Source organism: Vipera berus (assembly GCF_964194415.1).
Source record: "Vipera berus genome assembly, chromosome: 1".
NCBI lineage: Eukaryota > Metazoa > Chordata > Lepidosauria > Squamata > Viperidae > Vipera > Vipera berus.
This window is the reverse complement of record NC_138202.1, coordinates 241,836,853-241,863,125: the sequence shown is the minus strand read 5'-3', so window position 1 is coordinate 241,863,125 and position 26,273 is coordinate 241,836,853. Positions and strand designations below refer to the sequence as shown.

General features: G+C 38.8%; 1 protein-coding gene across 1 annotated transcript; it reads right to left on the bottom strand.

The window, feature by feature from the left end:
- Positions 1-3,875: 3,875 nt before the first annotated feature.
- LOC308660132 (hormonally up-regulated neu tumor-associated kinase homolog A-like) lies at positions 3,876-24,535 on the bottom strand (the record flags this gene model as incomplete). The annotated part of the gene is made up of 9 exons (XM_081314351.1): positions 3,876-4,630; positions 5,927-6,146; positions 12,991-13,168; positions 16,372-16,504; positions 17,593-17,720; positions 18,519-18,657; positions 21,583-21,638; positions 23,309-23,601; positions 24,278-24,535. 9 exons carry the CDS (start codon positions 24,533-24,535, stop codon positions 3,876-3,878), a joined length of 2,160 nt encoding a protein of 719 aa, XP_081170477.1.
- Between the last annotated feature and the right edge of the window lie 1,738 nt (positions 24,536-26,273).

Sequence of the window (26,273 nt, the reverse complement as noted above, 5' to 3'; positions counted from 1 at the left end):
TTCAGGCGAGAGTTCACTTATTTCAATCTCCATCACCATTTCACACAAGGTGGATGTCAAGGCAATGAAAATGTTATCCAGTGTCAAATGCCTTCTCAATTATTCAGAGGCTATTTAGAAGCTAAACAAAATTTCCTTGACTGTTAAATTATTAACTAAGGTGTATTCTTTGTGACAAAAAGGATAGGATGGCTAGGCATATGCTACAAACGGCAACAGATCACTCTTAGCTAGAAGGTCCTTGGTCATTTCTCTTCTTCTCTTTTGTGGCCATTAGTTGCTGTTCTCTGTGGCCATGGAACATCAGGCCACCACTGGGGATGAAATGGAGGAAGTGGTTAGAAATTTGGAAAGAGTTCTTAAAGCAGCTTCATTTCTGGCCAGTTTTATATAATGGAGTCAAGCAACTGAAGATGACAGGGTGGAAAAACAGTAGAAAGATATAGAGAATATCACCGTTCAAACCTATAAAATCAATATCTTACTTAAACACGCATTGAGCATTTCATCTTGCATATCCCAGCTTAAATGGTGTAACCTAGGAACAGCTAGGAAGTGTTGCCTCTCTCTTTCGGTCAGCTCTATAGGTAGCTCAGGCTACAGGTAATCCTCAACTTACAACAGTTTGTTTAGTGACCATTCAAAGTTATAACGGCTCTGAAAAAGTGACGTATGACCATTTTTCACACAACTGTTGCAGAATCCCCATATCACATGATGAAAATTTAGTCGCTTGGCAACTGACTCATAGTAATGACAGTTGCAGTGACCTGGGGTCATATGATCCCCTTTTGTGACCTTCTGACAAGCAAAGTCTATGGGTAAGCCAGATTCACTTAACAACCATGCCACTATCATAACAACCACAATGATTCACTTAACAACTGTGGCAAGAAAGGTTGTAAAATGAGGCAAAATTGACTTAACTATCTCCCTTAGCAACAGAAATTTTGGGCTTAATTGTGGTCATAGGTCGAGGACTACCTGTAGTAAACCCATGTCATAGGTCTAGAACTACTTTTATTGGAACAGCTCTAGCAAAAGAAGCTTGCAAGTCTGAATGTGCTTCCCCCTACCTCATTTTATCTCGATGTGAATTAGAGAGAGGCCTGGCCTCAGACATAGGTGAAGCTGTGATTGCCTGATCATTGCTTTGGTAGCAGCTCTTTCTCCTGCCCTTCTGTCCTTCAAGACCATTCCCTATACCCTCTACAGATGTCCTGTCCCTGTTCAGTGCAACACTATGCACTTCCAGGCAGGCTATCTTTGATGGAACAAAGAGGTTTGCCTTGTTTATTTCACAATATATTTGACAGAGAGGCTGCTCTTTTTTTCCAGATATGGCAGTTTTAAAGTAACACTGCCTGATACACACACACACACACACACACACACACACACACACACACACACACAAATTAATCAGTGGAACAACCTGCCTCTAGAACAGTGATGGCGAACCTTTTAGAGACCGAGTGCCCAAACTGCAACCCAAAACCCACTTATTTATCGCCGGGTGCCAGGTGGGACGTGGCCCACTGGGTGGGCATGACTGTGGTGGTCATGCCAGACTGGGTGGGTGTGGCCAAAGTGGGCATGGTCACCTCAATGCTGCTTGTGGGGAGGGATGCCTGTGGGGGCCAGGCAGGGTTGGGGAAGATCCAGGGGGTCTCTGGCAGGTGGCATGGTTGGCTAGAGGTTTGTCTTGCGGGGTGAGGCAGGGTGGGTATGCCAATTGCTGCGGGGCAAGGCAAGATGAGGTAGGGGCCAGGGTAGCTACTGCCTGACACCATCAGTCCCCACACACAGAGGCCAGCAAGCACATGGGGGCTAACGGTGTCCGTCAGCAGCCACAGCCTGCCGGCTCCTCAACCGGCACACTCTGGACAGCTAGCCGACAGCTGAGGAGGCAATGCAGTGGGTTGTGCCCAGGAAAAGGAGAGCATGCGAGGCCAGGAGGGACGGGACGGGGAGGGGAGGGAAACCAGCTGTGCCGGGATGCATCCGGCCACATGGGACCTCGGGCAGCTGGTTGAAGAGGGATGGTTGCCATCTCTGGGACATGACACGCGTGCCCACAAAGAGGGCTCCGAGTACCACCTCTGGCACGCATGCCATAGGTTCGCCATCACTGCTCTAGAAGCTGCGAATGCTCCAACACTGGAAGTTTTTAAGAACAGACTGGACAGCCAGTTGTCTGAAATGGTATAGGGTTTCCTGCCTGAGCAGGGGGTTGGACTAGAAAACCTCCAAGGTCCCTTCCAACTTTTATTATTATTATTATTATTATTATTATTATTATTATTATTATTATTGTTATTGTTATTGTTATTGTTATTGTTATTGTTATTGTTATTGTTATTGTTATTGTTATTGTTATTGCTATTGTTATTGTTGTTGTTATTGTTGTTGTTGTTATGTTTTATTTTCATTAAATAAAACTGCTCATTGACAATAACATGTACAGACTTTTATTCAAATCGATATATTCTTTGAACCCATTAAAAATTAACATTTATTCATTTTAAATACTATTGTAAGTAAACTTACACTGCATTTATATTTTTTTCATTCGCCAGCACAAATGAGCTTCCTTTGGGTTTTGAAAGGAAATACAAATTCCTCTGTGTGTTCTCAATAGAAATCTCTTCAGTGACCAAAACAAATTGTGAGGAAAAAATGTGGCTTAATATGATGCCTATTACCTGCAAAGTAAGTTTGCCAGACTTCCTGACATCTTTTTTCTTTTTCCCCTTTGCAACTGAACTGGAGAGAATGCATAGGATTACCGAGCATTCCTGCCCTGCAGAGTTTCTAAGTGTCTAGTTTCTAGCTTCTCTCCTCCTTCCCTCAGTGACATAAGAAACTGATTCCCATAATGTCAGCTGTCCAACTAACCTCAGATAAGGGACAAAAGTCCGTAGGCTGCACAAGAGGAGCGGAAACTCCAGCAGTCTGACTGAGAAGGTGCTTGTGTATTTTTAATGTCCTTGAGAAAAACTGCAGGAATCTTTTCTACACCTCAAGGGGGGGGGATGCTACTGTGAATTCTGTTCTACAGTGTGACTTTCAGGTTGAGCGTTCTTGACAATATGGATTCCTGATTAAAAGTTGTACTCTAAAACCTGTGCATGACATTTGGCTTTAATTTATAACCTATATCAAACCTACATTAAACTATGCTAAACTGTATTAATCTTTAATTATGTATTAAACTTGATTGAAGGGACTTTGAGGGTAACAAATTCGTTTTAAATGTAATTCACTGGGTGGTGTTAACTGTGAATTCTATCTAATATTTAACACTGGGATCTCCTGGTTCAAAGCTGGAAGCCTTACTGATATGTGGAGATACTCTATGTATAGAGCTTGGGTGGCATGAATGCCAAACAAGTTGAATTATATTGCATTTTATTTTTATGAAAACCTGCCACATACTTAAGTTTACAATGTATTGGCCAATATTTAGCCTTTAGAATACACTATATCATTATGAATATAAATTCTTATAGCAGTAAATTTCATAAATTGATTGCATTTAAGTACAATTGTAGAGCCTTTTTAAAAATAAAAATAATCAAACATCAGTTATTTGGCACATTCTCTGTGTGAATAAAAGGACAGAAAGAGAAACTACCAGACTAAATATATTATTCTTTTTCATCATTGACCTTCCTCAAAGGATGAATTTGTGATTTCTTTTTTTCTTTGTTATAAAGTGCAAACCTTTTTATTCACTACCTGAGATGCATCTATTGTGCAATCATTGAACTAATTATTTCCCATGCCTCCGTTTTCCAATCAACAAGTTACTGGTTTCTTTACTGGCTTGAACATAGTGCTCCAATCAGTGTGCTTTTTTGTAATCATTTTGTTTATGCAAAATCTAACCTTAAAACCCCAGACTTTTTCCCTGATGTTTGATATGACGGAGACAATGTGGGAAGATTTAAGTCTGCATCCTTAGTTGTATACTTGAGTTGAACATTTCTTTTTATTTTATCATTTTTTAAAAAGTCATTGGACTTTTCTTTAGATTGCCTCAAACCTTTTACCATAAAAGTATGCTCGTGTGTTACTGGGAAAACTGGTGGTCTTGAAATACCAACAAAAAAAGTTGAGCCAGGGGACTCCTGCTGTGATGATCCCAACCGTGAGATCTTTTTTATAATGTGATCCTTCGTAGCACTTTGTTTCAATCTTGGTAAAGGTGAGAGTTGTGGTGTTTCCGTAACCAGAAAAGCAGAACTCTTTCTTTCTTGAGCTTGCCACTTTGGAGCTTGAAGGTTCTTGTTCATTGCTTTCAAGAGATCTTTGACTTTTGTGTTAGGAAAAAACATATGATCTTGATCTACAATTCTGTTTTCATTTGCTGATCTTGGTGTTAGTCTGCACATATATGACACAGAAGACTTCTCCGTCTCATAATTCATAGCATCTCTTGGGTTATTTCTCAGAGCAGAAGGTGGCTTTTCCCATAAATACAACTTTCTTACTTCTGGCCAATCTTTAACATCTTCTTCATTTTCCCGTGGTTCATTTCCCGTGGTCTCATTGAATGGCCCACATGAATTACGTGGAGATTTAGGGAGATCAAAATAAATCAATTCTCTGCCTGCGAACGTGGAAGCTAAAGAAAACACAGAACACATGAAATCAGCTAATGCAAATTTAAAGTCTATAAACATCAAAGTAAGAATATCTGTTGATCATAGCCATGGTGGCACAGTGGTTAGAATGCAGCATTGCAGGCTAACTCTACCCACAGCCAACAGTTCGATTCTGACTGGCTCAAGGATGACTCCTTCTAATAGTTCAAAGTGTTTGATCCACTGGAAAAAAATATTTTCCACTGAGCAAGTAGAGAATAATGTAACCCATTGCTAAAATTGTATAAGTCACATCAAACACTGATCCATTTTCATAAATTAAAGGAAAACAATGTAGATTGCTGAAGAAATGTAAATATTCCAGAAGTTCCCATTGGTGGAATAAATATCTGGATTGAACTCAATGTTTCTAATGAACTTTTCATATTACAAAGCTGGCAAGAGTCAAAGTCATGGAGACTTATCAATCAATTCACGATTGCAAAAACAATAGCAACAACAACAAATTTCAGAATAATGCTTTTATAACCCAATGATATTTGTCTCCATTATTTTTCTTTGCTTTTATCTGTTATGAAAAACTTTAGCTTCACCTTTAGACAAATAAACAACTGCCCTTTATTGTTATCAGTACAAAGTAGTAATGAATGAAATAATGGGCTCCATGAAGGCATGAATGAAGCCACACATTTTTATTTTATTTATTTTTTTATTTTAATTCCATTTATATCCCGCCCTTCTCCGAAGACTCAGGGCGGCTTACAAGCTTAGCAGTAGCCTTCATTCTATGTATATGCCTGCTTATTAGGGCTTTCACACACACCCCAAGCGGCATTATTACAAAGTCAGCTTATTGCCCCCAACAATCTGGGTCCTCATTTTACCTACCTCGGAAGGATGGAAGGCTGAGTTAACCTTGAGCCTGGTGGGATGCGAACCTGCACTAATTGCAGGCAGCTGGTGTTACTTAAGGAGGCATTAGCCCACTGCTCCACCAAGGCTCTTCATATCAACTGAAGTCCTGTAGAGTTCTTTCTTGGTTCTTACTTTCATTTTTGCAAGGATCCTTGTCATTAACTTCTATATGCAAGTCCCTTACACACTTTATAAACCTGATTAGGCATATCAAAATACGAATTCCAGGCATTAAAATATTTATCATTTATTATTTATTATTTTTCATCACCCAGTCAGTAAATATGTTGTCAAATAAAAATATATAATTATTTTTTTTGTCCTTTGTTAGAAGTCTTATTCATTGCCACTATTATACATTTATAATATCTCAGATTATCAAAAAGAGCAGCAGATATTACCTTCTGGTAAGGTTTCTTGATTTTCAAGAATAACTGCAATGTCATCCTCCTTGGTGACATACGGTATTTTTGAGTGGACTGTGGAATGAAATGCTTTGTTGTGGTCACTTTTCCATTTTTCTGCTATAGTCATTTTTGTCTTCTGTAAAACTGGAACATCTGCATCTTGACTTATGCTTCCAGGATGTTCACAACAAGGCTTTTCTGGGTCATGTTCTTTCTGCAGAAACGTCAGGCACAGTAACATTGTTTTTGTTTTCTTTCATTCAATCATGTCTGATTTTTGGAGACTGCCTGGACAATTTCTTTTGGCAAGATTTTTTCAGAAGTGATTTGCCAATGCTTCTTTCCTAGGGCTGAGAGAAAGGGACTAGCCCAAGGTCACCCGGCTGGCTTTGTGTCCAAAGCAGGTCTAGAATTCACAGTCTCCTAAGTTTCTAACCTGATGCTTTAACCATTACACCAAATTCATTCTCAATATAAAGAGGGGGGAAAAGAAGATGGAAAGTGATAAATTAATTCAGGCATCTATTTTTAATTTTATGAAAACTAGTATTGAAAGTAATAGAAGTTGCTGATTGTTATTTCTAACCAAATAGGCTGGAGGTTCCCAACCTTTTGGGCACCAGGGACCAGTTCCATGGAGAGAGGTTTTCCGTGGACCAGAGAGTGTGTGGTTTTGTGTGCTGCCTGCATCCCTCGGATGGGGCTTTGCTTGTTTGTGCAGACCAGTTGCTGGCATGCCACAGCCCTGTACTGGTCCACAGACCAGGGGTTGGGGACCCCTGGAATAGGCTACCTTTCTGTTTCCTCACAAGGTAGATTTTAGCTTACATTGGTGCACAAAAAAGTTACGAAGTTAAATAGATCTGTCAATATAACCAGGTAAATTAACTGTCCAGAGTCACTGGAAGTCAGGGCAGCTTATTATGCTAGCTTTCTTTGCCCTGGGTAGAGTTGCAAAGAAATTGAAGACTTGCCAGAAGTAGCTCAGACTGTAGAGGCAATTTAGAGAACTGGCAGTAGAGAAAGCCAGCACAGGTACTGAATCATTTTCATTCCCAAACCAGGCACTCTCTCCTCCCCCTTTTCCTCAGAAAGAACAAAGCCCACTAACTAAAAAAGAAAAAAGAAACAAATTGAAACAAAGAATAACTGAGCATCTAAAACAGTACAAAAACAACAGAATGAGATTGGCTTCATTGAACTTTTTTCAAAGAAACATCTAGCACACATATTAAAAGATGCCAGTACTGTAATATCAAATATAAGCATCAGTTCATAGAAAGAAACATATCAACTAATGTAGAGCACAATTGCAATTATAACTGCATACCTTGGATGCACAATCAACAAAGAAGAAAAAAGCCAAACAGTGCATCACCCAAAGGGAAGAATAGACTGGAAAATAAGACAGCTGAGGATCTTCTTTCAGAGCCCAAACAGGCTATATCTCAGATAATACATCAATCTGTGATATTGGCTCCATTGTCCCCATACAATTTCCTTCATAAGCCATCAAGGCAGCTAAAATAATCTCAATACCATTTCTCAGCTAACCCTTCCCTACCCAATGGATTTAGAATATATTGCCCAGAAACTTCTCAATCTCTTTCCCCAGAATTGGAAAAGTTGGGACTGGCTTATACTATAGAGTAGTATTTCTCAACTTTAGCAACAGTAAGATATGTGGACTTTGACTCCCAGCATGCTGGGGAATTCTGGAAGTTGATGTCCATGCATTTTAAACCCCAAAAGTGCTTTTCAAGAGGCAACTGGACTTTCTTTATTTTTCCTTGAAGATGTTTCACTTCTCATTCAAGAAGCTTCTTCAGTTCTGACTGAATAATGGATAATGGAAGGATTTAAGTGAAGAAGCTTCTTGGATGAGAAGCAAAACATCTTCAAGGAAAAACAAAGTCCAGTTGCCTCTTGAAAAATCACTTTTGTGATAACCATGACCTGGATGATTGAGAATCTCCAAAGACATACATCTTAAGTTTCTAAGGTTGAGAATAGACTCTCTTTTCCAGGCATATTTGATAAGATATTTCTATATCCAGAGACTAAGGCTGATTTATAATGTAGGCATATTTAAATAGATGTTTTGACATGACAGCTGTCTATTCTAGTACTAAACTTCAATGCCCATTGCTTTTATAGTAACATTTCAGCAATCTGACTAAAACCAGTAAAATATATAGTATACTGTTTGCACTTGTATGCACTTGCATATATGATATATGCATTGTGTATAGTATGTATAATATATGCACTTTTGAGTGCATTTTGTGACTTCAGGAAAGAAGAGAGACACCTAGAATTAAAAACTTTTCTGTTGAGCCCCTCTGTATTAGAGATTGTTAAAACTGTGGGGGTTTTTTCTCAACAATTGCTTCAACAATTTTGTAACATTTGGAAAAAATAGATTGTTCCATCTATACTACACTGGAGGTCGGGGTGAATATGAGATAACATAAGCATCCTAGCCAATTCAATCAAAGACTATCTCAGAATTTTATATATTTCTAGCTAAGAAATCAAAGTTTCATCTTGAGATTTTATTTATTGTCCATCAGAAAACTTGCCATGCTCTGGATCTGTAAGAACTAATTGCTTAAGCACCTGGACAGAAAGTTCTTTGGCTATGTCTATTTGCAGACTATTTCTGCAAAGCTGAACTCAATGGTTTTGGATGGCATTAGACTGTCCTTTTTACAACAAATGATATAAAATGCAAGTTGCTTGGAGAAATCACAGAGTGTAATAGAACAAGCCCTGTTTTATTTGTATAATTAATGGTTCAAACTTGGCCATGGGAAAAAAAAACTTCTGGGTTGCTTATAGTCTTTTCAAAGCCAAATTTCCAGTAGATTTTTCTCATCAAACAAAATAACTCTCATGCCTAAAGCAAAACCTTTTGTGACCAGTTCCAAAGGTGCTGAGAATCTCCATAGACACTTTTGTGACCAGCTGTTTGCAGTCACGATTATAAAGAGTGAGATGTTAAACTTTAGTAAATTAAACCTTCAGGGTTTTTCTAGAGGAGAGTTTTATTGGACAAGCAGAACATAGCACAACAATTAGATGATGAGGGAGAATCGGATATCATTCCCCAGATTTAGTGTGAGAAATCACATCTTCTCAACACTCATACTACAGTTCTTTGGAACTAAGAAAAAAAGGTGATATGCATAATTCATATGCACAGGCTCAACTATCACATCTGTTAGAGATGATACTCTTGTGTAAACAGCTGGCCTTACAGATACAGAGTTTTGATTAAACTGTTCTTCCTCCTGAACCTACCTCTATGATAAAAGGTGTCACCACATTCTGGAGTGGATTTGAGAGCCACATAGGGTGACTAAACAAGTATGTTCCACTGATGGATGTTAAATTCTAATAGACAGAATATATTCACTGAAGCCATTACTCTGCATTGATCAGAACCAGATTGATACTACAACCAGATTTGAATAACATGTTTTTAAAAGATTCAGAGAAACTAGAGCAAATTCAAGAAAATGAGGTTGATGGGGAGTGAGTTGGGGCTGGAGACTTAGAAGTAGTTTGGTGGCACTACATAGGTTATACTTTGAGAAGGGAGGACTAATGGGGAGTATGATAGCATTCTTCAAGTACATGAAAAGAAAAGGAAAACCATGTCCTATTCTTCATCATCCCAAAGTGCAGGTGGTAAAATTGTGGTCAACAGGAAGATAGATTCTACTCAAAGAGTAAGTGGAGCCAATTGTCCACAGTGATGGTGGAGATGTTAAAGCACAAAGTAGATAATCACCTTTCATGAATGTTCACATTTATTTTATAATCAGCAGAATGTTGAATTCAATAGCCATTATGACTTTTTTCGATTCTATGCTTCGATGAAAAGTATTTTTGAACATCTGAAACCAAGAGGCTATCACCAACATTAGTATATTGAAATATGTTTATATGCTATAGAACTTAAATATTGTCCACTGATGAAAATTATTCTGTCTGTATTGATACAAAGGGCTATGAAAGATCAGTCTAGGGTGTTATTTTTCAGTGATAACCATTTCATTAATGCAGTTCCTTGAACAATGAAGATGAATATATAAGGTTATTTCTTTCCTGACAACTTGATAATGTGAATTAACTGCTAACACATATAGCAGAAACAAATGCCAGGGAGAAAATAAATTCAGTTACAGCTTTCAGAAAAGGCTTAAAATTCAAGTAACAAAATATTTATGACAATGTAAAAAAAGTACAAATTGCAATAGATTCACAAGGGAAATGTCTACAGTTAACATTGAGAGGAGTTATAAAATGGAGAGGCCTTGAATTGATAGTCCAATAATGGAGGTGAAATCACTCGTAAATCTTATATGTCAGTTCTTGCCAAATGGACTATAGGGAACAGATCAGTAATGGTAATGATATGGACAATGGAAAGATATAGAAGATTTCAGTCCTGTACATCTAAGTTTCCACATTCATATCTGCCTCTAATGCTATCAGGGATTCTTAAATTGCCCTATATCATCCCTACTGGAACATTAAATGTGCTTCATATCATATTTTATTTTACAACCCCAACAGGAGTTTGTGGAGCTCCTATCCATGCCAGAAAATAAATGCTATGAATATGTTCAGTAAGTGTGGGAAAGGACAAGAGGGTGAGGGATGAGGAAGTACATTAGATGTCAATTTCTATTCATGTGATTTTCTTGATACAAATTCAGGAGTAGTTCAGCATAGCCTGCTGTCACACACTATTAATTGCCATTATTACTAAAGACATTATCTATCTCTAGCATTTTCCTATAATACTGCTACCTACTCTAGGTGGCTGCTTGCTTCAGATGGGCAGTTGGGATGACCTTCACACCTTGGGTGATCCTTCTGGGAATATTTACTCTCAACATTCTTCACTCAACCTTCCCAAGAACACCCCTCTATCATGACAAAATAGCATAGCAGGACTTGTGTGTGTGTGGCGGGGTCTAGGACAAGGCATGGACAGCTCACCAGTGCCAAGTCACCTCTGCCAAATCACCACCGTCTAATTGCTGCAGGACAACTCAACATAGCCAATTCACCATGGGGACAACTTGCCATGGGCGGTCAGAGGGAGAGCCAGGTGGGCAAGCAAATAAGTGAGCAGAGCACAAAGCAGGGGCAGTGCCCGGGGGCTTCCCACTGGAGGGAGAGCTGGGTGAGCAGGCAAGCAAACAGGTGTGCACAGAGCAACAGTGACTGCTGGGGGCTTCCCATTTTTACACTTTGCACTTGCCGCCACTGTCTCCACCCCAAACTCAAGGCTGTTCAGAGTTTGGGCCATTGGGTGGCAACAGTGCTGGGCAGGGTGGTGGATAGGGAGGCAGCTGCAGCCAGATGGCATCTCATTTTCACACACCCTTACTGCTGCCCCCATGCTGAACTCCAGGCCATTTTGAATTCAGGCCATTTGGTGGTGGTGGCGGTGATGTTCAGGCCATTCAGTGGTGATAGTAGGCGGGGCAGGTGGCAGGGAGCTGGTGACGGCCAGGCATGTCCCATTTTCACACCCCCACCACTGCCACTGTGCTACCCTCCTGCAGAACTACCACCATCACTGCTGAACATCCTGAACTCTGAATGGCTCAGAGCTCAGTGACCATAGCACTGGCAATGGGTGGTGGTGGTGTATGAAAATATGAAGTCTTGGCAGCTTCCAGCGCTGCTCTGAGTTCTGCCCATTTGCTAGCTCACCTGCCCAGCTCTCTCTCCAGCCACCTGCAGTGAATTGTCTCTGCAGCAAATTAACTGTGTTGAGTTGTCTTGCAGTGACTTGGCAGTGGTGACTTGGCAAAAATGACTCGGTGGTGGTGACCTGGCAGTAATGAGCTAGTGTCTGTTACAGCTGTCATACAATAGTTTCTCAGTTGTGTAGTGGTTATAAAATTTACCCTAAGTTGTTGGGGATTTAAGTCATATGTTACGCTTAGGAATTTGAAAAACGTAATAGACAAAAGTAATAGCAATGATATCCATAATGCTACCAAGTAAATTATGTAAACATATCCGTAAAACTTCCAAATATTGAATATGACTTGAAGGAGACTTTGGCATTTATTTCATTACCTTTAAGTAACAAGTGCTTAAGCTTTCTATGTATAAATATGGTAGCTATTCTGCTTATCATGAGGCAGTATATTTGGAGTTTTTGTAAAAACAAAATGGAGATTATCAATATTTTACTATAAATGCTGCCACAGAAAAAACATTTTAAATTCATGTTTGTACAAATAGGCCTGTTTTGCTCTTGTTTTACTAACAGCTGGTCTTTCTGAAGATGGGGTGAGAGTAGAATAATTAAAGAAAACACCCAAGAATAATCTATTCAAACCTTCTTCAAACTTGTGTTTTTTAGAGATATTAGGACCCTATTTCCCATAATCTAGAAATGCCACTCTCCGAATACTAGGGACATTATAAGTAGCCAAGCTTGTTTGGAAGTTCAGTCACTGGATATAAGACTATTAAAATATACCAAGGCTATAGACTAAATCATCCTGGAAGAAGCCACTGATGACCCCCTTTGTTGCCTGCACATCTGTAATTATAGTTATGTAGCCATGTAGTGGTCTTGAATTTCTAAAGACTGTATCACTCTATTTTCCCTTAGGGAAAAGAACTTTTGAGCCATGTCCACCTCACAGATAATCTGGACAAGTTTGTACATTAATCACATGGCTTGACCTTACACATGTGTATATGAAAAGAAGCAAATCCCTTGTCAGATATCACCTTAACAACAGATTGACCTGCTGCACTTATTAGAATTACAGGTTCTCCAGATGATCAGGCATGCTAGCCCTACATTTAATAACAGTTCAATTATTTATATAAATAATAAATTAGGTAAGATATGGTATATGCTATGCTATATGATATAATATTATAATATAATAATATTTAATATATTATGTAATACAAAATATATTATATAAATAATTAAACAGACTGTAGCCAAGATATAAGCAGAATGTGCTCCTTAATTGATTTAAAGATGCCATAAAGTCATATCTTACCTTTTCAGTCCTGGGTTCTCTCTGATATCTAATTAATTTCTTCAGCAACAAGTAATATGTAGCCATGATGGAAGATGGTTTGTTTTTAATCAAGACAGTCACAACATCTGAAAGGTTGAACTCCATTATTTCTGTCATGTAACTCAAAACAACAGGATTCAGTTCACTGGGGTGAGGCCTGAAAAGAAGAGGCTAAGTGATAAGCAAACCTGTTTGGCTCTGATTGCCACAATAAACTGAGCTATATTCTTCTATACCAGAGAAAAATGTGGTATTTTGTGATTCTGTTCAAAATTCAGTCTGAAAAATGTTCCCTGAGTTCACCAGCTTTTCCAGCCTGTTTTCCCCCCAGATACACAATTTGTTCTAAATTTATCTGATGTCCTGGGGCAAACTCTCACAACAATAACACAAGGATTCACCAAGGGCTTTGGGGTGAAATCTCCCTTAGTCTCTAGAACTTAGAACATCTTGATACGAGCTTGTGAATGCCTACAGTGGATGTTTAGCAGTGTGGAAATATGTTTCATGACTCATTGTCATAACAGAGTCTGCTAAATGAGCTGTTAATGTCAGTCCCGTTAGATAGACAAGGCCAGGAAATTAATTCCACATGAAGACTAAAACTATTTCTATTGAGACTGGTTAGAATAACAGAGACTTGCAAGTTTGATTGTGCTATCCCTTCCCTTCTTTTTATTCTTCAGTGAATTAGGGAAGTATCTGACTGAGCTGCTGCTGAATGTTCTCTCATTATTCTGGACTTTAAAAATATTTCATTCCATTTCACCTAGGAAGCAGTTCTTGCATATTTTTATCAAGGTTATCTTCCTTATTCTCAAATGAAATCCCAAATAGTTTCTACTTTTATTTCTAAGAAGGGGTTTTTATCAGACTTAGACTATATTTTGTATTACTGCTATTAAAGCAGAGTACTCCTGCCTTTGCACACATCATTTAATCCCTGTTATCTCCAATATATGATGCTACAGAATAGGCAGGAAATTTTACATTGACTTCAAACGCAAGGACATCTATGGGAAATGACCCATAGGCTATTCCTTTGTGCTAAAGAGAACAAAAACATTGGCCTTTTAGAATTCTAGCCTCCAAATAGGTGGGATAAGAAGAGCTAAATGATTTGAGCAAAAACAGAAAGAAATTTTCCAGCTCCATCTTGTCTTGAGATTTGGAGAGAGACAGATTAAGGCAGATGTGAGGGGAAGAATTGAGGAGGAGAGCAACAGCAATAGCATTTATACTTATATATTGCTCTATAGCACCTTACAGTACTTATCTGGGCAATTTGCAATGTAGAAGCATTGTTTGTATATTGCTGACAACAATCCAGGTCCTCACTTTACTGACCCTGAAAGGATGGAAGGCTGAGGCAACCTTGACCCCGCCCCCCTGTCAGGACTGAATTGCTGGCTGTGGTTAGAGTTTGCTTGCAATACCGCACTTTAACCACTGCACCAACAGGGCTTTGAGATGTGAGAAAGGAGGACCAATTTTCTAATTGTTTCTCAGAGGAACAGACAGCAGTGCCAGAAGGAGATGGCTTAAAACAGCACCCAGGGACATTGGTCTTCTCAGATAAAGGAAAGTAGAATTCTGGATAGTGGGTCTATGCTTTATTCATTCAAGAATGGGGAACCAAAGGTGTGTCAAACTGGCCACATCACGTGATGCATTGCGACGTATAGCAACTTTTTTTGCATTGCCAGAGCTGGTGTGGGCACGGCCTCTGCATGATGCAACCGGCCTGTAGGCCGGCAGATTGACACCCCTGGTCTAGACAATAGAGATGAGAAGGAACTCAAATGGGGACATGTCAGCCCAAGGGTGATCCAAATATATGGTTGAAGTGCTCCTGAGTCTCTAATAAATAACTGGAAATCTGAAAAAAAAACCAGAGTTTAACTCTTTATTAGAGTTTAGAGTATGTGTTAAATCACTGATCAGTAAGTTAGATCTTTTCATCAGGATGCTCTGCTTTACTTTCTGGGGGCTGAATTTGCTTGATTCTGGCAATTGTTCCTAGTAATGTTTGTATCTTTGTGTAGAGTTTAAAGTTTTCCATCATCCCAAGTTTTTTGAGCCTCAGTTCTCATCTATCTATAACTGTGTCCCAGTCTCCACATAGTGTTGTAAGGGGGGAGAATGATGTTTGAAGAACTGTTTATGATCTTATGAGAGCCAAATGTCTTATTTCACCTAGTTGTAATTATTCTGGAGAAGTTTCATTCCCTCTTAAATTGATTTTTTAAATCATAGATTGTATTTCTGCTTTGTTTCTTCAAAAGGAGGTATAATTGCTGTTCTTTGGCTGTACCCCCCCAAAGCAACTAGAACTGGGGTAATGGGTTTTTTGGATGCTTATTATTTGCTTCTCTTATGATTCTGGTTTTTATTATGTACAGTGCTTGGAGTTATTTGAAATTAGATATTCTTTTCAATCTAAATAAATGAACAAATAAAATTATGCCCAGGGCTGTAAAAGGCTCATCTCTTTCACAAGTTGTCCTTAAAAGTGAGGAATCAGGGCAAGGCATTGCCTTCCTTCAGGAAAATGAATGATGACAACGGTAAATACTACACAGCCCATAAACAGAATGCTACAAGCATGATGGGATGATGGGACCTGAAAGGCATAATCAGAAGGGTCAAAGCCATTCTCACCACATAGCCAAAGAGCCCTTCCAAGCAAATTCATTACTGTTGAAAAAGAAGAAATAAAGGATGATAAGATGGCGGCGCCTAGAATGGCTGCGGCTGCATTGGCTCTTGAAGGCGAATAGTTTTGGGAGGGATAGTAAGGGCTATAGGCCACATGATCAGGAAGATTTTAATGTGTTTGAGCAACATGGTGGAACTAAGGTAACATACGACATATGACCGACAATCTTTGCTGGCATGGGCTGTTTCCAGAGGAGGCAGAGGAGGAGAGGACCTGGAGCTTATGGAGCAAAGGAACTGGATGAGGCTGTCGGCAGGCCCAGAGGAAGAGAGAGAGGCTTTTGGAGGAGTTGGTGGCGGCGGCAGTGTGCTCCAGGGGCGAAAAGAAGCAAGGCCTCTTAAAGGAAAAGGTGGAAGAGTCAGGATCAGAAAAAGGAAAGAAGGCGAGGTTGTCAGAATACAAGCGAATTTGAGGGCTAATCCACATGGAGCCCCATTTCCATCTGTCCTGTGTGCCATCGTTCACTCCCTAGAGACTAAAATGGACAATGTGAAATTTGAGCGGGCCACGAACAAGAAGTATATATCGGAGGTGGTGACCCTTTGAGAGCTGTATGCAACGAAATTTCATTTTGATGTATGCCGATTGGTGTACATTCAAAGTGACAATAAAGTTATCATTATAAACTTGCCATGAATTACCTATTTTTATATATGAACGCATTTGGTGGTTTGCTGATATTATCATTTAACCATTTGTCTTCCATTGCCTCTTTAACAGTAGGCCGCTTTGAGGGATCAGGTTCAAGCAAAGCGTGCATAAAATGAACAGCTCCTGTGGAGGAATTTTTTTAAAAAAGTGTTATTATAACAAATTGGGTAGAATTGCTTTTTTGAAACACCCTGCAGAGTCCACAAACAACAATAGGGAGAATTAAAGAAGCGCTACTCCTGACAACGTCATCATGGAAGAAAAAGTTATGAAAGTCAACATTTCTGACACCGGAGAAATCATTGCTGATTTTAAATTTCTGAGGGACAAGCTATTCACTTCCAGCAATGATATTCTTTTAATAGACCTATTCTTGTAATTGGCTTACATACTCATACAAAATGTACTTTATTATTAATATCCTTTTGTCTACTCATCTTTCCAGAAATCCCAGGGCCAATCTTCAAAATTAGCATGGAGAAATGATCCAGGTCAAATGCTGAGGAGTCATAGCATTTTATTCTTCCCTTTAAACCTAGGCAAGAAGCCAACACTACTTTAAAAAGTTAATATTTTAGAAAAGGAAAGGAAAAGAATGGACTGCATTCAAATCTATTTTCCTAGACTTGGGGCCACTTCCATTTAAACCATTTGATTATTTTGCCATGTATTGATTTGTTATGTATAGGATGAATTTAGGATAATGGTGAATATAAGCCAATCCAGAAGAGATACAGTACATCAGCTATTTCAGCTGGAGAAACTCGATTATCAGGGTCATCTAGTGCTTCCTATATTGTCCTTGCACTGCAAAGACCAGCAGAAGCCATGTTCAAATCACACAAGACTACGGTGACTTTGAGTTCATCACTCTATGTCAGCCAGGTTGAATTGTTGTTGTGTAGAAAAAAAAATCATCTGTGTAGGTTATTTAGAGTTCTCAGAGAAAGGACAGGATAGAAAGTCAATCAGTCATTCGGTCATTGTCCTGAAAAAGGGCTGTGCATAAATGGCTGTTCTTGTTCTGTTACACAGAAATTGCAACAATATACTGTAAACCTGTTTTAACTTGGTGTCTTCCAGGTGTGTTTGGATTACAACTTCCAGAATTCTCAACCAGCCTGGCTAATAGCCATGCTGACTATAATCTAAAACAGCAGACTTTATATGTGTCATGTTTTATATTAAATATAAAATAAACTATCCCTTACCAGAGGAAATGTTGGGAGAGATAGGATTCATTTCTCCATTGACCATCTTAAGATGAAGCTGGTTGATGTTAAATGGCTCCACAGTGAAAGGCAGAGTGCCAGTTAGCATGGCAAATGTGCTGATTCCTCTGTCCAGGGAGAAGACAACACAGAACGGCTGTAAAGATGGCTCAATTCATTGCCCCCTCCCTTTGTGTATCAAATCTGTTTATCACTGGGATTTGCTATACCAAGCAAAAATGGGTGAGTTATTTCCTACAAAAAAGCAATGATGTATATTCCTGTTTTTATACACTGTAGCTATTTATTACACAATAGAACAAGAAAAGCCAAACGAAAATCTAGAAAAGACAGTTTTCTCTCTTCTCCATTCCTTCATGAAAAAATAATAATAAAACCTTGTTTATGATGTTGGGTATTAACCCTTCCAGGATATTCCTCTTTTTTTATTCAGTGTCTGTAGCATAGTCTTGTAGGAGTTCTGAATAAATTATACATTTTATCAACTTCAGTTTTCATAACATTATTTAGTATTTCTTACAATCTTATTTCTACAGTAGTATTTGAAGTCTCTATAAATTTTTGAAATGAATTCATGATCCCATTGTTGGCAAGGATTATCAAGAGCTCTTTAGATCCCCAGGGGAAAGACACTGGCAGCTTACTGATTAACCCCTCTCTTTTAATAAAAACAACTGGTAGGAAAGGTTTTTATGTAGTCAGAGTTTGGCCTATTTTATAGCAAGATATTGGAGTAGCATGCTTATTTTCCTTGTATTTTATATCCTAGCATCTCACATTGGGTAAATGTGACTTTTAGGTGAGAAAACTGTTCCCATTATGTATAGTTATCCACTGACACCATAGAGTATTTTGTCTTCCTAAAAGTTCTGTAGAAGATATAGAAACATTCATAATCTACTTACATGGACCAGGCATCCACTTTTGGCCCATATTGCTTATGAGCTAAGAGTTCTGGAGCTGCGTAAGCTGGACTCCCACACTGAGTTGTTAATAATTCTTGGGAAAGGCCCTGAAACTTTACGATATTGCTCAGTCCAAAATCTGAAGAAACAAACAGGTAAAAAAAAACATTCCATTTTTAAGAGTCTGCATGACACATTCTAGCAGCTTTAATCATACAGAAAATTGATTTAAACGATGTCCTAAAACAGGGTTTACCAAATTGTGAGCTGTACCTCGCTTGGGAAAATGCAGACAGAATCCAGAGGAAGTGTGAAAAACTTTTTAGTCACATTATTACAATAAATCCCCCTTTCCCAAAGTTTCATTGTATTGTTCTCATTCATTCATTCATTTTGTGTTCATCTGAGTGTTTAAATTTTTAGAGAGGTATGGATATTCAGATTACACTAAAGGGAGGCTTGATGGCAAAAGGTTTAGCAACTCCTGTTCTAAAAGAATATGCTACATTAATGTATAAGCAATTTTTTAACGTACTACTATACTTTTTGCAAGATGAGCAGCTATATAAATTTAATACTTTTTTTTTAAATGAACACTAAGGTCTGTCAGTCTATGTCTGTACATGGCTTAAATTCTCATGTCAACAATCCTTACTTTAGCCCAGCTCACATATTCATTTTATTTAATGTCTATTCCAGTCGGTAGAAAAGCAAGAAAACATCCCTACAATACTCATAGTAAAGCATTCAAATAAAGACTTCAGACAGATAGATCTGAAATTCACAACTAATACTACTACATTCCTTGTTTTGTTTTGTTGTTTTTAAGTAGAACAGAATTATATAATTTGGAAGCAGCCATTGCGGTGCTGGTATTTCTTCCTAATGATAACATCAATATGGAGATATATCTGAGCCAATTTATTATGACTGGCACCTAACTTTAAGAAGAGGTTAATAGATTATCACAACCAAAATGCATTATAGATAATGTTATGAATAGTGAATACTGAATGTTGGGGTCAAATTATTCTATGGTAATATATCTCATCACACTACATAACTTTTAAGTGTTACACTTCCCTTCCAATGCTCTTCCATTAAGATTTACACATCATATGTCATTTCTGCTTCTTTGTGTTGTCCCTACAACACTGCTACAAGGGACGATAATTTGAATCCAGTGCCATTCAATCTAGGCATACTAAGTGGGCATTTGAACCAGAATCTTCTCAGTCCTACTCTAACCAGAACATTTAAAATTATCATTTCAAGAAATAAATACTATGTAATCACAAGATATCTATGGAATTATTTTACTGAAGCAGATTTATACAATGTCAGACCATTGTATTATCTATTTTAAATTACTGGACTGAATTGTACTTGACCCTTTTGTATGGAAACATGTTCTGCCTTTCATTTATGATTCTTCCTCTAAAACAGTGCTGTACAACTTGTTTGGGATAACAGCAACACTTGACTTTGATGGAAGACTGAAGGGTACACACTCCAAAACGTTTCTGGACCTTCAGATATTTAATGATTTCCCAATTTGCTCATTAGGCCCTTTGTGCCTGCTACTAAACCATTGGTGGAAATCAGTGGTGGGATTCTAATATGTGAACAACCGGTTCTCTGTGTGGATGCCGCTTCCAGAAGTCCATTCTGGGCCTGGGCAACCAAAAATTAGCTACCGGTTCTGCCGAAGTGGTGCGAACTGGCTGAATCCCACCACTGGTGGAAATAGATATGTGGCCCTGAGATCTCTCTTGTTTGTAAGATTTGTATCATCAGTGGTACCCTATGGAGCTTTACACAACACTCAGTTGGAGGCGGCATAGAATATGCGTTCAGAATAACTCATATAATGCGTTAACATGATGGCCTGATTCATGCAAGATGCTTGGGCAATAGCTGGGTTCGCACTATGTATTGAGTTGCAAACTCCCCGAGATTGTTTTTTGTTGTTTTTTTTAGCCCATCTAGTATATTGTGTGTGCTTAACCAGGGTGCATGAACATAGAAGAAGCTTTGTAGCTGTGTGCTATATTAATTTTTGTGGTTGCTTGATTTTAGGCATTCTCATTAAGCACAATTTAAAATAGTGAGGGTAAAAAAACCTGCACCAATTTCAGGAAATTCATGATTTTAACTGCAGCTGTTATAGCCCAGGAAAGGGCTTAAAGACATTACAGCAGTATTTTTCCTGCATCAATGCCTATTAAATGTTCAGGTTAAGAACAATGGCCCCAAGGCATCACACATCATCAGTGTGAGCTTTCTCAGATCGTGCTGGTGATGACACTTTAAAAGGAAACTTATGTCAGCATTTCACTCTCCAAAACACATGCAAAAAATGAGGGAAAGTACTGTGATATATAAAGCAATAAACTTTTTTTTCCTTCCTAACAAAAGTGTGGCAGGAAGAAGAGGAAAATGGCAAAAAAACAAGAATGAGCGGTATGGCCCTTATGTACTTTTATCTTTCCAGCACATCCAACATTTTGAAAAAGAAGTTTTAGCACAGCATATAGAGAATTTCTGCAGATGTTGTTCGCCATATTTGAGGGAAATGTTTTTTTACCTTGAATTGCAGCCCAAACTCCTCAGTTAATATGAATGAGCCTCTATGGCAGATCTTCTCTGCCAGGAGTGGTGTGTATAATAATTAAGAGGTAGGAAGGAATCAAGGAATGACGGGAAAGAAATGGAGTGATCTTTCACTTGCAACAACAGTATGATGCAGTGCATCAACTTGCACCAAGAGTTAGGGCTTAAAACAGGGGTCTTCAAACTTGGGCCTTTTATGACTCATGGACTTCAACTCCCAGAATTCCTCAACCAGGCACACTGGCTGAGGAATTCTGAGAGTTGAAGTCCATGAGTCATAAAAGGGTCAAGTTTGAAGACCCCTGGTTTTTTTAAAAAAAAAAAACCCACTCAGGAGTCCACAAAACCTTCCAAATGCTCCAATTAACTGATGACATAAATCTATATATTACAAATACTTTACAGGGCCTACTGCTGAAGAATGATTAATAAGAGCTTCATATCTACCTACCAACAATTTTAATGCTATTGTTTTCATCCAGAAGAAAATTTTCTATCTTCAGATCTCTAAAAAAGGGAAAACTGAAAGTAAATACACTGTCTTGAAATGTAAGATTAGCATTGCATATATTAATAACTGAGGCTTTTCATACCTGCTTAATGTTATTAGTAGGAACCAGTACTTTTTTTGTCATAGAATGCACTGGAACAGAGTTCCGGCACCTTTTTTCGATGGATTTTCCAAATTTTAAAAGTAACTTTTGAAAATTTGATGTTTGGTCCACGTGCGCTTGAATTGCCCTGTTGAGCATAACAGGCCAGTGGCAAAATCATTAAAACAGTGCATGCGGGCTGCATGTGTGTCAAGTCCGATGCATGCGTACTTCGTCTGCGCTAGTTGTGATGGCACTGCTCGGCTTGTGGCACTGCTCAGCTTGTTATTGGTCATGTGGTGCGCTGAGTGCTTACTGCGGATGGCGACCATTATGTTTCGTTACACAACTGACGTGTATGGGTATGTGTGTACAGTGATTGACTACGTGCGAAAGGTAAATAATTTCTTTCTTTTAAAAAGCCATTGGTGAATTGAAAACCTTTTTTAAAATTTTAGTGTAAAATTTTCTACGAACATTTGCCTCAAATACAAATTACAATAAATTAAATTTATGTTAAGAACGGAATATATATATATTTAAATAAAAGATTAACAAGATGCGAGTTCCGGCACCTTTTTTCTTACAAAAAAAGCACTGGTAGGAACATAGTTGATGGGTCCTTAGAAATTTATTGAATCACACACATACAAACACACTTACATCACACATATGGCCTTTATATCTGCTTGAGTTCTGGAAGCAAATGTCTCTTCTCGTGGATCTCACAACAGCAACCAGGAGACACGTTCAGCTAAAAAAATAACAATTGGCCCAAAGTGCTCTGCTGAACTCTATTGTTAAAGAAAGAGCTTTATGGACAAGGATCTTGGAGACACAATCTACTTTACTAGTCTCTTTCTCTCTTAATCTGGAAAAAAATATTTCAGTTTCCCCCTCTGATTTATTTAAAGTTTTAATATGAGCCAAAAATTCTGCTTCAAAAGTATGTATAATATTCATTATTCTTTATAATATTTCAAAAATATTCAAATGGGATAGTTCAAGCATATATATTTTTTCCATCTGACGAACTTACTGATTGGATGCTGCTTTTCATAAGACAATGTGGCAATGTGCATGTTTGCCAGCAATGTACAGGTAGTCCTCAACTTACAACAGTTCATTTAGTGACCATTCAAAGTTTCAATGGCGCTGGGGGAAATAAAAGACTTATGACCATTTTTCACATTTGCGACTGTTGCAGCATCCCCCATGGTCATGTGATCAAAATTTGGATGCTTGGCAACTGGTTCATATTTTTGACGGTTGCCGTGTCCCGGGTCGTGCAATCAAGTCATGGCATGTCCTTTTGTGACCTACAAACATGCAAGGTCAATGGGGGAAGCCAGATTCACTTAACAACCGTGTTACTAATTTAACAACTGCACTGATTCACTTAACAACAGTGGCAGGAAAGGTCGCAAAATCGGGCAAAATTCACTTAACAAATGTTTCTCTTAGCAAGAGAAATTTTGGGGTCAATTGTGGCTGTAAGCTGAGGACTACCTGCACCTGAAACCACCAATTTATAAAATACGTTCTCATCCCACCCATACTTCAAAAAGAAACAGTACTTTCTACCTGTGGACAATGCCGTGATGATGCAGATGGTCTACAGCAGCCATGATGTGCCTCGTATATTCTTTTACTTCTTCTTCATCTAGCCTCTTTTTCTCACATATTCTGTCCATGAGGTCTCCCCCAAGGCACAGCTCCATCACCATGTAATATGAGTTCTCCGTCTCCAACGTTTCATACAGCTGAACGATGTTAGGATGCATAATCATCTGGTGTAGCCGAGACTCCCGCTTCATATTTTTTAAAACATATGAGTCTTGCTTTGCCTTTTTCTTGTCAATAACTTTTATGGCTACCTAAATCACAGAAATGAACTAATCCTTCATGATGCAGGTAATTCCCACTGTAATTTGGCAAAAGCCACCCCATTTCACCCCATATAAATAAACAAGCTCAGCAATAGTTGATTATTGCTATGGATGGCATTCAGATATTAAATCCAGACTACTAAAAGAAAAATGCATCATTCTTAAGACCAGCAAAGTAATCAGGCCTTTGTTTGCACTTATATCCAGTTCTGTGGTAATGTTTGAGGCATAACTGTTTTAGCAAATATCTTTCTAGGTTCATGTTCAGATAACATTTTGTACATTTCCTATAGATAATTTGAGTGCAGACATTTCCATGGGGACTGAACAAGTCTGCTATTACTGCACTCACAGATGACCTAAAGTCTCTTGAAATGCTCAAGGTATACTCAGATATCAGCAGAATCACCCAATTGGGGGAAACTCACAGTGGAGTCAAACCTACAGAGCATATATTGTATGAAATATACCCTTATCTTCCAAAGCTGTTTAAGAACTTAAGAAAAGTCAGCAATACTTTTATACCTGTCACCTGAGTACTGTTACCGTAAATGAGTAAAGCTATGAACAAACAAGAAAAGAGAAGAGAATTCATGAATTATCACATGCTATTGTGAGATGAATGCAATTGCCAATCAGGCTCATGTAACCAGGCTCGGATTACCTTCTCCCCAGTGGGAATGTGCAGTCCCTCCATCACTTTGGCAAAAGAACCTTTGTTGATCACTTTGCCCACTAGGTAATTTCCAACTTGTTTAGTGTGTGGGAAAGTCTTCCTAGGCTCTTCTTGAGAGAGTTTCCTGAAACAATCAGGTATCTGTAGGTCTTTATGGTTTTTCTCCACACCTGATAAGAATTTTTTTTGATTTGCAGGACTGATGATGGTGCTGTCATCTGGAGTCTCTTTGATTGCTGCAGGCATCTTCAAAGGTCGGATTGGGTTTACAGCCCTGCTTCCCAGCAACGCAACTTGCCAAAGACGGTTCAGTCAGAAGACACAAGATCTTCCAGTTCTGCTTATGGTGAAACAGCCCTACAAATCTATTGGTCATACAGAATTTAATTGTGCTCCCCTGGAGGCTATGTTTTCATTACTGATCTCTACCTGCAGGTATGGAGGTCCACTCAAGCAGAACCAAGCTGGAGATAATTAACCTAACTTGATACAAGATGTCAATTAATGCCCCAGAACTGACAGCTCCAATGTCACATAATAATTTCATGAAATAAACCACTCCCATTTACAGAGGCCCACGTTAGCTAACCACCAATCAACTAAATTAGACTACGGCTCTTTTCCCCTGTATTTTCAGAGACAACAGCCACAGTGTTTACTATGTAATGGCATCAGTGCAGCTCAGGTTAATCAGAGGTTTATTTACACAGAAAGTGGTGGCAAGCATGTTCCAAATGACTTACTTAAACTTGTGTTCTCAGATTCCTTCCAAATTCTTTGGGCTAGAGTACAGTTTCATCTTGCACAAGGTGAGAATTGTACATTGACCTTAGTCTTCTCTGGGATCAGGGACAGGGAAAAATGTTGGTTCATTGAGTTGTGTCATGGTGAGCTTGAATGAGGAGACAAACAGTGAGCAGCTTGCTCTGGAATTATCTCATGAACCATTGCTTGAAGATCTGCAGTCAGCCTAGGTGGGCCTGTCTAGCAACCATCAGGAGCAGTTGCCATTGGTCTCCAAAGATGAGGTGCCACTTCCACCCAGTTCAAGGGTTTACCACATGGAGAAGAGAGCACAAGCATTCTACAAGATGCCTCACAAAAAAGGAAATGGAGCCTCCTGTGATGAGCAACACTGATACTGGCCCTAAGGCAGCAAACCATCTCCATTCAAAACAAGGGTTAGCCCACCCAGCCTCTTTGAGAGGAACAGAACAGAATAGAACAGAAGCTGGAAGGGACCTTGGAGGTCTTCTAGTCCACCCCCCTGCTCAAGCAGCAGAACCTATACCATCTCAGACAAGTGACTGTCTAGCCTCTTTTTAAAAATCTCCAGTGATGGAGCACCAACAATTTCTGGGGGCAAACTATTTCACCGGTTCATTGTCCTCACTGTCAGGAAGTTTCTCCTTAATTCCAGGTTGCTTCTCTCTTTGGTCAGTTTCCAACCATTGTTTCTTGTCCTGCCCTCTGGTGCTTTGGAGAATAACATGACCCCCTCTTCTTTGTGTCAGCCCCTCAAATACTGGAACACTGCTATCATGTCTCCCCTATTTTGTCTTTTCTTTAGACTAGCCAAACCCAAGTGCTGCAGCCGTTCTTCAAATTCATTATTATTGATAGTTAGTCCTTAGTTAACTATTAATTTCTTGAGGTTGCTATAGAGCACATTTGTGTATTTCCTTGATCTACTGGAAAAAAAGACAGGATATAGGACTAACAAAAGCAGAATTTTTTTTTTTCCAGCACAGGGAACATGATAGTTTTGTAATGGGATCTAAGGATTTGTAGACGAACTAAAATAGTTGAGGAAGCATGGGGTGGAGTTCGCTCAAAAGACATATATTTCTTCTGCATAAAAGTCATGGAAACATTGTGTAAAAATAAGTGATTCCCAGAATTAAAGAAGGAAAAAGTGGATCTGCCAATTTGGCAGGAAAGTCACCTATGTGCTGATTGGCTTAATGCATTTATCATCTCTGAA